We start from the raw sequence: 15,723 nt of genomic DNA, 5'->3' as shown, positions 1-15,723 counted from the left end.
AGGTCAGTGTGTGACATTAATTATTTTTTATTTTTTAAATATACACACACATATAGGAGCATGGAGGGCACGAGCAGAGCCTTTGTGGTTACGTCACATGGCTGCGCTGCGACTTTCAGAGTAAAAGTACCATCACACACACACACAGGAGAGAAAATCCACCATCATACACTGAACTCTAGCCTTACTTACAAATCACTAATATCATTTATTTTATTTAATACTAACGGATTCATGTGAGAAACTGAAAGAAGCTCTTTGAGTCTGAAGCCCTTGAAACTGTTTCCAGCTCTCTGTAAACACTCAGATACTAACGTTTCCCACATCTGCATTTCTGTCAACTCTTCTGAGGCCTGTGACCCCAGCTGCATGTTTTCATGGTTTTATTCTGTGGTTTCGTGCTGGAGTCGCATGTGCAGGCTTTCAGCGGTCAGCTGAACAGGAAACAGACGGCGGCTTCATTCACGCTCACAGAGACTTTATTAAAGCGACATCAGACAAACAGCATGGAGATAAACATGGTATTACTGTTTGAAAAGCACTGCGATAAAGCACACCTGAGAGGAGAAACTGAACGATTCCTGACGAATGAACGACGCGTTTGTTTGAACACTGAGGTTTATTGAAGTCGAGCTGCTGGAGGTCAGGAGAATCGATCGATTTCTGTCTTCATTTCCTGGAAAGCAAAAGTGAGAAAACTGAAAATGTGCTGTTGGTGTCTGTGCGCTGCAGGCTGGAGGCTGGTACCTGATAAAGTAGCTACTGTAATCAGTTATTTATACTGAGGTCACATGAGCGCCCTCTGGGTCTCTGTGGGCGTCGTACCTGCAGCAGCTCTGCCTTGTTGCAGTTGTCTCTGTGTCGGTAGATGCACTGAGCGAGCCGGGCGTAAAGCTTCTCCAGTGGCTCCACCTCTGCGCCATCCGTCTTCGCCACGGCTCTCCTCAGGAGCTCCTGGAAAACAGAAACCAGTTTGAGGTGGTGCCTGCAGAGGCCCGTGGGGCCCACGGCCCCTGCTTTATTCATTACTGGCTGCTGGGGTGGGGGAGGGGATGCTGTGCGACTTCCTGTTTGTTTCCGGTCTGAAAGCAGCTCTTCAACCGTTGGTGCTGCAGACTGAAGATGTGAGCAGACAGCTTCCTACAGTCAGACGTGAGCAGATTCCTTCATGTTCAGCTTCCTGACGACTCGCTGAGAGCAGACGGAGACGATGAAGAGCTTCCTCCTCATCGTAAAAGGACAAACTCAAGGCGTCTGACCGGTAAAGCAGGACAGCCGCAGCTTCTTGTTCCTCATGTTTGTCAAGTATACTTCACTCTGTATGTAAACTCAGACGGACCATCCAGGTATGAAGAGTGAAACGAAGCTGGACATGTAAATCTGCAGTTACGTTAACAGCCAGCAGGGGGCTCCAGCTGTGTCTGTGACCTTGTTAACTCTGCGTTGATGGGTTTACGGTCACACTGAGTACAGTGTGAAGGTTATTCTCTTCACGCTGATCCAGGATCTGCTCACTGATGAACGCTGGCTCTAATGAACACAGCGTCACGTTTTATTCAGTCTGAGCCCCTTAAAGAGGCGAGCTGGGACTCACCTTCAGTTTGCTGCGATCGACGATCAGCGGTGGAGTTTCTTCCTGCTGCTCCGGCCTGTCCCGACTCAACACCTGCTCCAAAGCCGCCTTGTTGGCCCTCGACTCAGACTGTTCGCTCTTCTCTGAGGAGGAAGACAAGCAGAGGAAGAGGGCATTACCCTGCAGTGCCTCCCACAAACAGCCAACTCTATGCCTTCACAGCTGGAATCAACCAGGTTATGGCAAAAAGAAATGACTGTGGAGTTTTCAGCTAACGGTAGACATCATTTCCTTTGGGATTAATATTCTGATTTGTTAGAAAGCTGCAACACACACACACACACACACACAGCAGCCGAGTTATTGGTCAGATAATTTAAAAAACACCACTCAGCGCTGCGTCAGAGGAACTGCAGTGTTCTCACACCTGGAGGCGGAAGCTAACAGGTCAGGTCTGATTGGCGTGATGCAGCCATCAGATTTACAGATGCAAAGCTCCGCTGTGTGTGTGTGTGTGTGTGTGTGTGTGTGTGTGTGTGTGTGTGTGTGTGTGGTATTTACAGTGTGTGCTGAACCACAGAGCCGCGTTAGCGCTCCTGCAGTGCGTTTCATTCAGACTAAAGCAGCCGGCTCTGACACCTCACACGCTCCTCCTGCTCGATGCCCGGAGCGCTGCGGAGCCTCGTAGCGTGAAGCGGCGGCCTGTAGAAGCTCGATCGGCAGCGGCTGCGCTCTGAAGCGGTCCAGTGAGTCGGTTAGTACAGCGAGGCGCTCGCACTGCTCGTGCTCACGCGCACAGACCTAAGCTGTCCGCGGTCTGGCCGTTCAGCACGGTCTCCGGGCCTGGGAGGGTCTTTGATGAGCGGGTTTGACGCACGCCTACAGGTACGCCATCAGCCAGCTGGCGATGAACCGGCTCGGTGTGGCGGTGATACCCGTTCGTGAGGACTCCGTTGTGGGATCTTGTGATGCGGTTTGGGGTGCGATGGAACCCACTCAGGCCGCCGTCACTGCTCTCTGATGGGCTGGACGAGCCAGCACCAGCAGACCCGTTCACCGCTCGCCGTCCAGCAGCTCTGACCTCCTCCGCACTCGACTCAGAGCTGAACTTACTGGACATGGAGGAGAGGGAGGTGAAGGAGGAAGAGGAGGAGGATGGGACTGGTGGCTCCTCCTCCTTCTTCTTCTTCTTCTTAGGTTTCTTAATGACGCCGGTGCTCCACTTGGACTTTCGGGGCCGTCTGTAACGTTTCTTCTTACGAGCTGGAAAACAGAAGTGGGGGTGGGGGTGGAGCGGGGAGGAGGAAGAGTAAAGGTCATTAGAGAGAAAGGTCACTTCTCGTCCTCTCTGCCTCTTCCTGTCCTCGCCTGCCCTGCGGCTCTCACGTTTGAGCAAACACTGTGGCTTCCTGCTCTCGCTGCTTTCGCTTTCACTGAGACGTTTTTAAAAGCAGCTTTTTGCTGCAGCAGCCGAAAGAAGCGCCAAGCTCTCTGTTCATCAGACGTTTCACAGCGTGAGACGAACCCGGAGCCTCAGTCCTGCTGCGAGTCTGTGAATCCATCGTTAACATGACGACTTCTGTTTTACTCTCATTTGATCTAAAAGCTGCTCTGAGGAGGCGATCCCAAAGAAAAAACACATTTCTGTAGATCCACAGACGAGGAGAATCAGCTCGCTGGCTGACAGACGACTTTAAAACTGATTCATTACTTAAGGTTTTTATAAAGTTTGATGGTTACAATCTTATAAAATCGACTGTTTTTGTGATTTAAATGTCATCTTTTTGGCATTTTGTGAAAGCAGCTGAGTTTTGAGAACTTCTGAAGAATATTTTTGGAGCAGCCTGATGTCCTAATGTTTGGTACGCGAGTCCAGACTCTGAAACAGGAAGTGAAACTGGTGCACTCATCAACTGTCACTTCTCTCTCACGGACCAATTAAAAGTAGGGGCGGGGCTTATCAGCACTACTAACAGTGGCTGAGGAGAACCTGACGGGTGGTTGACGGCTCACTGGTGCACACGCTGACGGTGATCAGACCTGATGTGATGTCTGCTGGTTTGCTCTCACGTCACTCATATTTCTAACAGTTTTGTTAAGCAGCTGCTGACGTCTGTGACTAACAGTGCGCAGAGACTCTGAGCCGCCCCCGTGCTGTTTCAGTTCAGGGGTGAACTTACGTTGGAGAGTGTTTCTGGAGAACGCCGAGCTGCAGACGCCATCGGCCTCCTGCGGGTTGGCCACCATCAGAGCTGTCACCAAAATAAAAGTCTTAATATAAAGTTTGACAGTACACTGTTAGCAGCAGCTGGATGAGGCGTGAACATCTGGCTGAGTTTCACCTCTGTGGATGCGCGACTCTCTGATCTCCTCGCAGACTCTCTCGAAGTCTTCGTCCAGCTCGTCTCTGATGATGGCGCGGACCGTGTCCTTCAGGGCGCACGCTCGGTGACGGATGTTGCGATCTGACACACACACACACACGCACACGCACACACACACACACACACAAAAACAGGTTTTTTATCACCTCTCCACAGGTGAGTCCAGCTGAGAAATCTGCTTCTGTTTAGTTCGTCTCTCCTCAAACAGACGCAGACAAACAGAAAAGGATTTTTTTTTTTCCCCACCCAACAGCTGAACTTATAGCCCCGCCCATTGTGGAAATGTTTCCACCTGGAGACGCCTGCTCCGTCTGTCTCATACAGACAGCAGAAGAAGAAGAAACTTAAGAAAAGGAAGGAGACTGTGGGGCAGAGGACAAACCAAGAGAACGGTCACGGGTGATGTCGTCTCACCCATGGGGTCGCTGTCCGGGTTGTACTCCAGAGCGTTCTTCCAGATGAAGTCAGCGTCCGCCATGAACTCGCCGACGGTGACGTACTTGTGCTGGTCGATGTTGGTGAGCAGGGTGGAGAGGTCCATGGGCTTCTTAATCACCATCAGATAGTCGGGGACCTGGAGGAGAGGAAGGAGGGTTTCTGCTGTTGGTGTTTGGTTTGGCCACTCGGGGGCAGCAGAGAAATACTCTGGGCTGATTCACAGATCGAACAGGCGAGAGCGGCAGCGTTGTTTCCGTTTTATAAACCCCTGGTTGGCCTTCCCCTGACACCAATGAGCCAATCAACAGTCAGAACAGGAAACAGGCCAATCATGATGTCATGCACGGTGTCGGCGTGTGGCTGCGGTCTGACGTGATTGTAGTCAACATTTCTGACGTTTGCTCCGCGTGCTGATGGGAAACTAAAATCTGATTTAGTGAATGCTGAATGTGTGGATTTGTTCCAACATTCTATTCACTTTTATCTATACATCACTAAATCACAGTTGCCTCAAGGTGCTTTATCTGGTAAGATACAAACCCTGCAATAATATAAAGAAAACAGAACAGCCCACAGTCAGACGACCTCATGAGCAAGCACTGTGGCGACAGCGGGAAGGAAAAACTCCCTTTTAACAGGAAGAAACCTCCGACAGAACCGGGCTCAGCTAAGACGACTGCTGACCCGTGAGTCTGGTCTTGCCATCTGACCTCATCAACCTGCACTGAATCTGCTGCACACTTTTTTAATAACATGTACGGCGTGGAGCTGGGAGGAAGGCGTGAACTGATCCGATTCCGTTTGTTTAATTATTCACGACCTTAAAACTGAGCGGCAGATGTCGGCGTGTCTTTCTCTCAAACTCTCACCTCCTCGATGTCGACCGGTTTGGTGAAGGCTTTGAAGCGGCGGTCCAGAGACAGGCGCTCGGTGATGTTTCGCAGGAAGAGACGGAGCTCTCGCAGCACGTCCTCCTCCTGCTCCTCCAGGCGGAGGTGCTCTTGCGCCGACATTTTGCGAGGAGGCGGCGGTGGAGCTAGGGGGAGGACCTCCATTGCCTGAGATACTGAGAGAGGAGGAGGAGGAAAGAGTGAGCGATCTATCACACTCTGGGCTTAACAACCGCAGCATGAAGGCGGAGTCACACACATGTTTTTCTCTTAGAGGGAGGGGCCTCGGCCGCCTGGTTCAGAATGAGATCCTGGAAGAAGCTGGTCCTCTCCTGCTGGGTGGGAACTCTGAGGACGTAGACCTCCCCGTAGTCCTCCCGAAACAGGCTCTGGATCTGGGAGCAGCACAGCATCGAAAATAAAAACCTGTAAAACCTCCACGCACAGGGACACAGCTGAGGGACAAAGTCCTCACCTCTGGGTCCAGCTGCTGGAAGGACACGCTGCAGGTGGCGAGGAGGAGGATGGGGGAGAAGGACGGGATGCTGCCCAGCAGGCTGAGGAAGGATGCCCTCAGTGCCGGCCCCGCAGTGTCCCACCACTGCTGGATGTGCGGTATGTAGAGGATGCTGGGAGACGTCCGCTTGGCCTCACAGAACACCTGATCAGGGGAAAGGTCAAAGTTCACATCCTGAGACTGTCCGGCACAGACAGGCTGCTTTAAATAATTAAAAACATTACAGAGTCAGAAAGAACCACAGAGCCGCCTGTTAACACTTCTAAAATGATTAAATGAAGTTTTTATGAAGTGTGTTTATGTTTGTGTGCACATGCGTGTCGACCTGTAGATGCACATGTCTGGAGGAGTCACCTGTGCACAGGCTTCCTCTGGCGAGGTGCTGCTGACACCAAACAGCACCGCTGAGTCCAGGCTGTGGACGGTGAAACGCTCCAAAGCGTGCAGGATGGCGGGGGCCAGGTGGGAGGTTTGACCAGCGCCAGGACGACCTGCCAGCAAGATCCTGGGGCGGTGAGACGTCGGCTGTTTGACGGCACTCCTACAGGTCGGGGGAGAGGATCAGAGAATGCAGCGTGGGGGAGATAATCGATGAGAGCACGCAGTGTTTATAGAGGCCATCCCTGCTTTCTACATGACCAGTTGAACACATAAATCACGTACATGTATAAATCATACCTGCGATACTGCAACGCAGTGTTTGCTGCGGCACCTTTACTGCACTTTAACACACAGAATCTAACCTCGGATCACAGGAATCAGTGAAAATGTGGCACTTTGACCCAGCTTTAGACTCGGCTTCTGTTACCATGGTGATTCACTTCATAGTCACGCCCCTCAGGTGTGGATAAAGGCTCACCTGAAGAAGTGCAGGAAGGTTTTGTTCTTGGAGGGTTTGGAGATGCTGGGGCCTTCGTCTTCGTCAAACATCAGAGTGTCATCGACGATACCCGAGGTCAGGTCTGACACAGGAAACGGGAAGTTTGTAAACAGGAAGTGATGTGTAGACACAGCAGAACTTTGGCCTCTGGCTCACCTGGTTCCCTCTTCCTCTTCATGCCCTCCTCAGCGTGTGGAAACATCCTCTGCAGGGCATTGAGGATTTCTTGCAGGGCGCCGCCTAGAAGCAGGTGGACCACAGGGGACAGCGGTTTGGCCGGGGAGGCGGCAGAGCGGTGCGAGGTGGGCGACATCTTCTTCAGGGCTGCTGCAAAGTCGCAGCTGCTGACGGCGATGGAGGAGACGTCCAGCAGGAGCTTCTGGGACGTGCCGTAGATCTGCGGGTAGCGTCGGCGCAGAGCGCACAATGCCGCCTCGGTGCACACCGCCCTGATATCAGCGCCGCAGTAACCTGAGAGCGACAGAGGCTCAGGAAGTCAGGTTACCAATAAAAAAATAACTACATTTTCCTGAGACAAAAAAAAAGCTGCTGCCATTTTTCTCACCGACACATTTTTCTGACAGTTCATCGAGAAAGTCTTCAGACGGAGGAGGTTTCCACTGCCGAGTGTGGATCTTCAGAATGTCTTTACGAGCCTGAAACACACACACACCTAAATTAAGGTCCCTGCTGCAGTTCCTCTGATGTCCAGCAGAGGCAGCCTCAGACTCCCACGGTAAAACTTTACAGCGGAAACAAACACGTTTACATCCTGATCCTGAAACAATCACTTCCCTTCATCACAACCGTGCTGGTAGATTTTTTAACACCAGCCCACACTGACACTGCAGAGATGATGGATGCAGCTGAAAATATATAAAATCTAATAAAGTAAAGAGTCACCTCTCTGTCGGGAAGGCCGAACAGGAACTCGCGGTCGAAGCGCCCGGGCCGCCGCAGCGCAGGGTCGATGGAGTCGAGCCGGTTTGTGGCTCCGATCACGACGACCTCCCCTCGACTGTCGAGCCCGTCCATCAGAGCGAGGAGCGTCGACACGATGGAGCTGCGAGGATTTCCATTTATTTAGTCTGGCACACGTTTCCTTTGTGTCAGGAATAACTTTACAAACGTTTGCAAACAGATTATTACTAATCTACAGCGGCGGCGGCGCCTCTGACCCGTTACACTGAACCTCAAACTCTGACACCGCTGAGGTGACACGTGTGGAGAAGCTGAAACTGACCTGTGGATCTGGTCCTGCCTGCTGGATCGGACCGGAGCCAGACCGTCGATCTCATCGAAGAAGATGATGGACGGACGCATCCGATACGCCTGAGTACCCCACACCCACACACACCCACACACACCCACACACACTTTAAACCTGTTCACGATGAATTAAATGAATTTAAATTCACAGGGTTTGTTTAACGAGTTTGATTTCAAAGTTTCTAACACAGACACTCTCAGAGTTTAAAGTGCTGCTGACACAAACGGATGTATGCAGATACAGGTCACAGCGTCTGCTCAGAAGCAGCTTCTCTCTGCTCAGACTCATTAAACTCACTCAAATCATATTTCCTGCTTCAGTATGACTCAGGTGAACGTTTACCTGCTCAAACAGCAGCCGCAGCTGCCGCTCTGACTCGCCCACCCACTTGCTGAGGACGTCGGCTCCCTTCCTCATGAAGAAGGACACCTTCCTGTTGCCGTGGCTACACTCGTTGGCCAACGCCCGTGCAACCAGCGTCTTCCCCGTCCCGGGAGGGCCGTAAAACAGACACCCTCTGCAGAGAGACGCAGGTGGAGCGTGTTCACTGTATAATCCGTCTTAAAAACATGAAGTCCAACCTTTGACCTCGGCCCACTCACATCATTCAGTCTCATGCTTCCTCTGAGCTGCAGTCTCAGCAGGACTCAGTAACTACTACAGCACACATTTACCTTTGTGAGAAGGTAAACTCATGTCCCTGCATCAAGCATCACTCACCTCTGAAGGTTTCTTTATATATTTAGAATCTGGGGTACACAAGCGTGTATTCATATCTTTGTGGGGACCAAATATAGAAAGTTTACTATACTTGTGGGGACCAACATTCTGGTACCAAAGAGTTTGAAGGGATTTTAGTCTCAGGGTTACAGTTAGGTTAAAGTTAGGGTAAGAGGCTAGGGAACGCATGACGTCTATTAGACGTCCCCACAAGACATGAATACCTGACGTGTGTGTGTGTCACCTGGGAGGCTGAATCTTGAAGTTGTCAAAGACCTCAGGGTAGAGAAGGGGGAAGACGACCATCTCCTTCAGAGCTGAGATGTGACCTGACAGACCCCCAATACTGTCAAAACCCACCTGAGGAAGGAAGGAAGGAAAGGAAGGATATAACAGGATCAGGTGGAGAACAAAACAACACAATGAGAAGATTTTTCTGTGAATCATGTGTAAAACACGAGGTCACAGGAGAACATATCTAAGGTTTAATCTCACAGATTGGTCGATGGCCATGGGATCGATGTCCGCCAGGCCCGCTCCTGCAGCCATCTTGTCGTTGCGGGTTTCCAAAAGGTTGCCGGTACGCAGGCTGAGTGGGAGACAGCTGAGAGGGAGAGACAAGTCTCAGTAAGACAGGCAGCAATCCACATCTAATCTACTCCATACGCCTCGTGCTTCACAGTTAAAAGCATTGATGATGGACGATGTATCAGGAAGTGGTTTGATGATCCAATCAGATTGGCTGTCTCTGACCTGTCAGGGGCCTCCTCCTCTTCATCATCAGAGTCTTCATCAGATTGTTTGGACCAGGCGCTCTTAGTGGGTCTGCAGGAAGAAACAGAGACCTGAGTGTGACGGATGAAGGTGAAGCATCCAACAGGTGAAGTTTTGGTGATGATGATAAGATCTGTTATTCCTGTAGTGAAGGCGGTGATTTTACATCACCCACCTCGGCACTGTGTTTGTGCTGCTGGAGCATTTTTAATGACATCAGCTGACCAACAGCATGGCTGCTGAGGTTATAGCACTAACAGGGCTGAGCTCCAGTTTGGTGAAATCGTAGGACTTTAAAAGCAAGTTTGTAAAGGTTTTAAAAGCCAGTGATGTCACAGTTTATACGTCAGTCTATGGTGGCCCCTCAGGATCAAACAGATACAGGAACATTTGTGAGGGAAAATTAATAAAAACCAGAATGCAGAAAAAGTGTGACTTGAGTTTTCGAGGGTTTAGCCTGTGTAGCCAACCTGCTTCAGACTACATCATACTTCAGCGTTCAGCTGTGTCCTGCTTTATTTGAAGGAGAGAGGAAAGGCGTTTCTACGCTCTGACCTGAAGGCTGCTCTGCGGGTCGTGTTCGCTCCGGAGGCGCTGACCGGGAAGGTTCCTCTCAGGACGTCTATTTGATACCAGAGAAAACAAAATCATCAGAGCTGGAGCTTCAGTACGTTTCAAGTGTGTGGTTTTATTTTTCTCCTGAAGAACCCGTTGTTCACCGATTTGTAGTCTTTTAGGGTTTTTATTGTATTACTCAGCATGTACAGACGGCGTGTTTGGAGCGGCGTACTGACCGCTGGTCGGGCCTTGGTACAGCGACGAGGCTCGGCTCAGTTTGGCATCAACGTTGTGGCCGACGCTGCAGTTGCTGTCTTCATCTGCTGTTACGGCCTTCCTGCTGTCCTCGTCAAAGCCCGCCCCTGGAGACACCAGAGAAGACGTTTTTACCACCACGTCTCCCTCTCGTCATCATTCCTCTGCGCCTAACCATCTGCACTGACCTCGGCTGTCCTCGCTGTCGCTGAGCTCTCCTCGTAGTGGGACTGGTGTTTTACTCCTCTGGGCTTTAGAGTAGATCTTCTGCAAATGTATCAGTTATTAGGTGTGTAACGATCAGTTAATCATCCCTGTGTTTATCCAAGTAATGCATCTGATTAAAGTGACCAACGTGACAACGAGGGATGGGACTGTTTTTGGACATTTCACAGATCAGTTAACTCGTTACTGAGGAACATTTCAGAACCGCTAATATAAACACAAACTCCCACTGTGGACACAGAGCTGTGGGCCTGTGTGATGTCACAGCTCTGACAACTCAGACATTACACAGATCCATGAGTAGAAGAAAACTTGACCAAAGTGAGAGTTTCAGGCAAGCTTTTGGTTCACTGGGATTACTGCACATACAGACTCATTATTAGAAACCTGACTGATGTGAACATCCACGGCTGGGACAGAAGATCTGCGAGCCTGCTGTTGTTCTCTGACAGGATGTAAAGCACACGCCACACTTCACACACTCTGATTACAAACGTCTCAACGACTCTCGTTGTTTTACTCATTCAGAGCAGCAGAAACTCCATGTGAGGAGGAAATATGAACATGTGGGCACAAAATAAGGGCTGGTGCTTGTCGGCTGCTTTCCAATATGGTGCCAGCTGATATAGACGCTGCCCCCTCCCCACAAGCCGCGAGCAGTGGGAGGGGGGCTGGGTGCAGCCGGGTCCACCGCCCTCATAAAGACCTGATAAGAGAGGCAGCGCCCACCGAGACGGCGGCCTCAGCTGAGGGTTTACAGCTGACTCGGGATGTAAACAAACTCTCAGCGTTGATTATCAGCGTAAAAACATAAACACAGCTCCTAACAACAAAACACGACACAGCTCCACGGCAACAGTGACGCCACAAAGCGCACACACGCGTGTGCCTTTATAAACACTGCAGCTGCCTTAGATGTTTGTGTTGCAGTGCAGTCTGGGTAATGATGCCAAAAGGTTAGGGTGAGGGAAACATGTCCTCTGTTCAGTGTTTTCTATTTGATCCTTAAAGAACGAAAAAGACTCGGACTGTTTGTGATGATGGAGACGATCACACTGACCCCAGAACAGCTGGTGACCAGCGCACAGCTGTCTGTATCTGAGCACACTGTTTGGGCCGATGTCACTCCTGGTCAACGGGGTCGTGACCTTTGATGACCTCTGACTTGTGGCAGAAAATACTTGACACAGCGTCTGGTTTGAGTCCTCGCTTATACAGATCAGCATCTGTGAGCTCTTTAATTACAGTACTGTGCTGACCCTCGTTTCTTTAAAAGTCTGAAAAAGGTTTTCTTTGTCACTCATTTTCAGTCCAGTCCTTCTATCCGAGCGTGTCCAGAGGAATGATTTTGCCTGTAATAACTGAGAACTGAACAGAGAGACGTTTCTTTGTGCAAACAGGCAGGATAAATACTTATAAATACTTATAGTCACTGATCCACTCTAACGGCTCTACTCACTCCTTCCTTGTTGTTACTGAGCCGCCTCTTCTTCTTCATGCTGTCCATCCTGTTCAGGACCGACCTGGCGGCGCTGCAGAGAGAACAGCGTGGACGTCACCACGATTCAATTTACCGTATTATCACAATCGTACAGGTTTGTGGCATAAAGATCAGTGCAAACACGGCGGACGGCCACTCTGAGCTGCTCAGGTTAAACTTCAGACTTTTAATGTATCAAAGACATCTGTGAATCCCAGCAGGGACGATCAAACACAGAGCTGTTGTTCTGTGTGCTTCTTTCTTTGGCTGTCTCAGTGTTAACAATCAAAGTGTCATTGATGGCATCATAACCTGAACTCATCTCAGTTTCTACGTCACGGCTTTTACTGCACGTCCATCACCTCACATGTCAGGAGGATTTTCTTACTTGGTGCTGATGCCGTCGAACATGTTGGAGGCCTCGTACCTGCTCGTCACTTTGGTCAGCCTCGTGCTTCTCCTCAGCCGGCCACCTGACACGCGCACGCACACACACACACACGCACACACGCACACACGCACACACGCACGCACACACACACACACGCACACACACGCACACACACGCACGCACGCACGCACGCACACACGCACACGCGCACACACACACGCACGCACACACACACACACACACGCACACACACACACACGCACGCACACACACACACACACACGCACGCACGCACGCACACACACACACACACACACACGCACGCACACACACACGCACACACACACACACACGCACACACACACACACACACGCACACACGCACACACACACGAGATACTACAACCTTTAATTCCTGAGCTCGTGTTTCCAGCTGATGCTGGACTGTTTTACATTAAGAGGTGTTTCTAATGTTGTGTCCAATGCATCTTCAATATGAAGTCATAATATTAGAGACGTGCAGGTACACAGCACTGATGGGTAAAACCACCACTGAAGCTCAGCATATTTTAAATACATATTAAAACCGTTTCCCCTCATAAACATATAAAATATCAGGACTTTGAATGATGCTCTTACATAAATAAATATCAGAGAAATGCTTTGTTCTGCAGCTGGAAAAATAATGGACCACTTTGTGGTCTTGCGCTGTTCCTGTGTGAGATGTTTTCCTGTCTTTGTGTGTAAAGTTTAATAAAGTGCACAGTGTGAACTCTGAGACTTTTCACGTCTTCCTGTTAGCGTTGTTTTTCTCACCTGAACGCTTCTGGAGCCGCTGAGATTTCCTGCCAACACAAAACCAACATCAGTGACAGTAAAATGAAAGATTCACGTCACACACTGACTCCTGAACCACAGTTAGAGCCGGTGTTGTGCCAAAAAGTGATTGCTCGTATTTAAACTGCTATAAGTAACTTGTTGGGCTATAATATGTGAAACATGTCAAATGCTTCCCTCATGGATGACATAAAGTCATCTTGAGCCACAAACAACATTCATGTAACAAGGTAGAAGCCGCGATCAGTTTTTGGCAGCGACTTTTATATAACCTTTATTTATGCAGTTAAAAAAAATCTCATTAACATCAAAAATGTCTTTTGTAAGAGTAAGTTGGCCAACAGGACAGCAGAACTGGGAGCAAATATTACAATAGTTCTGTAAAAATATTGTAAGTGGCGATAAAGGACTGGTTGGTTATAATGTCAGCACAATAACACAGAGTTGTGAAGATACTTGAAAAACTGATATTTTTTAATTCTCTATATAACCCCTTTGTAAACGCTGTTCGCTGAAGTCTATTTACCAACATACGTAAAGATATTACACATAAAAACTACACAGAAACAGTTTTTGGCATTTAATCACTTTTTGGCACAACACCGGTTTAAAAGCACCGTTCACATCTGTTTCCTGTGGCCTGCAGTTGGATTGTTTCTGAGCACAGTTCCTCCTGCACGCTGACACAGGTGCCATGATGAAATGTAATCGCCCAGCTAATCATTTTAGCTCTGAGCATGCTCAGTAAAACAGCTTTAACTGGTGACTTTTGTCTGACCTGATGATGGTGCCTGCTGCTTTCTCATCTTCATCCTCGGGTGTTTCGGAATCGGTGAAGTTCTGCTCCTCATCCTCTGATTTAAATACCTGAGAAAGATTTGAGAGGTGGGGTACTCAAACTCGTTTTGAAGCGCATGCAGCACTACACGTCATATCCGCATCAAAGATAGTTTTACACTCAGTGAGCTTCACACGACTGCAGCTAAAGACCAGAGGGGTATTTTACACATGTCATGTGACCTTACAGTAGTTTACACGAGGCTGATGTAAAGTTAAGAAAAATAAAACAAAATAAGAGAGAGACCCGCTCAGAGCCAGCTGAATGTCCGGTACTTTGTGAATGACAGATGACCCTGACATCATGCAGGCAGAAGGAGAGCGCTCACGTGACTGTGTGAGGAGGCAGCTGTAAGCCGCTTCTCTGTGCGGCTGATCTCAGAATAAACTAGTAAAATATCTGCAGCGTAAAAAACGTTTAGTTTCCGATTTAAACCCCAACACTAATGATAATATCTCAAAGGTTGTTTTTTTTGTTATTTTCATAACAATAATGATAAAAATGTGTTTACTTTTTTTTGTAAATGTAATTTATACATTTAATTTGTTTTTTAAACGTATTTCTTTACATTTCGTTCTCAGAGACTAAGCTTCGCTCTCACTCGGCGGCCATCTTTAAACACAGGGTTTTTATTTATTACCGGACTTTTACTAAAGCTCGTTAAAAAGCAGCGAGTGAGACCAGGAGGAAACTCCACCTGTTTACTGATTTTTACCAAAATAAGTTTGAAAAGCTGCCCCCGGTCCTCTCCCGGTCAGTTTAACGTTTTCCTCCCTCCGGTTAAACTGACGGTCATTTAAACGTCGCCGTGAGTTGAACCTTACACACCGAACACGGACACACTCACATCGGACCGTCCGGACTCTTGAGTCCGGGGAGCGTTCTTCCTCCTCCGGGTCTTTATCTCAGATCGTGCCGGGGTCCCGGTGCTCGTGCTCGGCCCGTTTCTCCGGTCCGCGTCCCCTCTGCCTCGGAGCGTCACCATGGTAACGACGCAGGCATAAGCTAACGACGTTAGCCTTAACGACAAAAATAAAGAAACTCCGAAGAAACTCAGACCTCCGAGTGTGTTTGTTCCCGAAGAGCGTCTCCGACTGTGGAGGCTCAGCTGAAGCTGCAACACACCCAAACACGAGCTCGATAAGCCGACAGACCGCACAGCTACACCGCTGTGGTTCAAACGCGAGGGTTCTGCCGCCGCCTGCTGACGTCATGCCGTAATGCGCGTGGTGCGTAAACTGATAATAATAATAATAGTAGAGATGTTTTCAAAGCAGCTGTTTATCTGTGTGCTGACTTTCAGAAGGATCGATCTGCGGCTCTTTGCTTTATCAGAGAAGATAATTAATTCTTTTAGTGAATAAAAATCCAGTTTCTCTCCCCCTCTGTTCTCAAACAACCAGTAATAATGGTTCAATTAAGAAATCTACTTGGAACCTGATGTTTTCAATTCAAATAAAAGGTTAATGCTTCAAACTGTGACATTTAAGACATACAACAATAAAATAATTTTGCTTAGTTTTTTCAAAGCTATTTAATTTTAAATGGATCAAATATTGATTAAACATCTTTAATTGATTAAACATCACCTGACCTGACTGACTGTATTTAATGCCACATGTACAGAACTGTGCAGCTAAAGTGATGCCACTTTCAGCCATATAAATGATCCTTTAATTCAAAAGATGGACTC

At 48.9% G+C, this 15,723-nt stretch overlaps 1 protein-coding gene across 2 annotated transcripts; it reads right to left on the bottom strand.

Moving 5' to 3' along the window:
- Positions 1–461: 461 nt before the first annotated feature.
- Positions 462–15,258, bottom strand: LOC146682359 (ATPase family AAA domain-containing protein 2-like). 2 transcript variants are annotated; one of them, XM_085445612.1, is made up of 28 exons: positions 14,878–15,258; positions 13,971–14,059; positions 13,172–13,200; positions 12,353–12,437; positions 11,944–12,016; positions 10,448–10,526; positions 10,241–10,366; positions 10,002–10,068; positions 9,426–9,497; positions 9,168–9,276; positions 8,917–9,032; positions 8,295–8,469; positions 7,926–8,014; positions 7,586–7,745; positions 7,248–7,338; positions 6,839–7,153; positions 6,662–6,764; positions 6,157–6,343; positions 5,761–5,946; positions 5,545–5,680; positions 5,265–5,461; positions 4,372–4,531; positions 3,916–4,038; positions 3,754–3,825; positions 2,375–2,836; positions 1,595–1,716; positions 826–954; positions 462–676 (listed from the first exon to the last, which is right to left on the bottom strand). In XM_085445612.1, exons 1-28 carry the CDS (start codon positions 15,013–15,015, stop codon positions 644–646), a joined length of 3,723 nt encoding a protein of 1,240 aa, XP_085301738.1. In that variant the 5' UTR covers positions 15,016–15,258; the 3' UTR covers positions 462–643. The 2 variants fall into 2 exon arrangements, 1 of the variants encoding a protein (XP_085301738.1); XR_014917418.1 differs by lacking the exons at positions 462–676; positions 826–954 and having other exon boundaries at positions 1,652–1,716; positions 2,135–2,836.
- Between the last annotated feature and the right edge of the window lie 465 nt (positions 15,259–15,723).

The sequence above is a fragment of the Copadichromis virginalis genome, linkage group LG22 (genome assembly GCF_057382275.1).
Source record: "Copadichromis virginalis isolate Kocher_CV1m ecotype Utaka linkage group LG22, C_Virginalis_male_GT1.1, whole genome shotgun sequence".
NCBI lineage: Eukaryota > Metazoa > Chordata > Actinopteri > Cichliformes > Cichlidae > Copadichromis > Copadichromis virginalis.
Note: the sequence above shows the minus strand (reverse complement) of the source record. Positions and strands in the feature narration are given on the sequence as shown.

Coding starts and splice junctions, on each gene's coding strand:
- LOC146682359 (XM_085445612.1), bottom strand. CDS start 15,015: ATGGTGACGCTCCGAGGCAGAGGGGACGCGGACCGGAGAAACGGGCCG. Junction 10,527..11,943: donor TCAGTAACAACAAGGAAGGA/GTGAGTAGAGCC, acceptor ATACATTTGCAG/AAGATCTACTCTAAAGCCCA. Junction 7,339..7,585: donor TCGGCCTTCCCGACAGAGAG/GTGACTCTTTAC, acceptor TGTGTGTTTCAG/GCTCGTAAAGACATTCTGAA.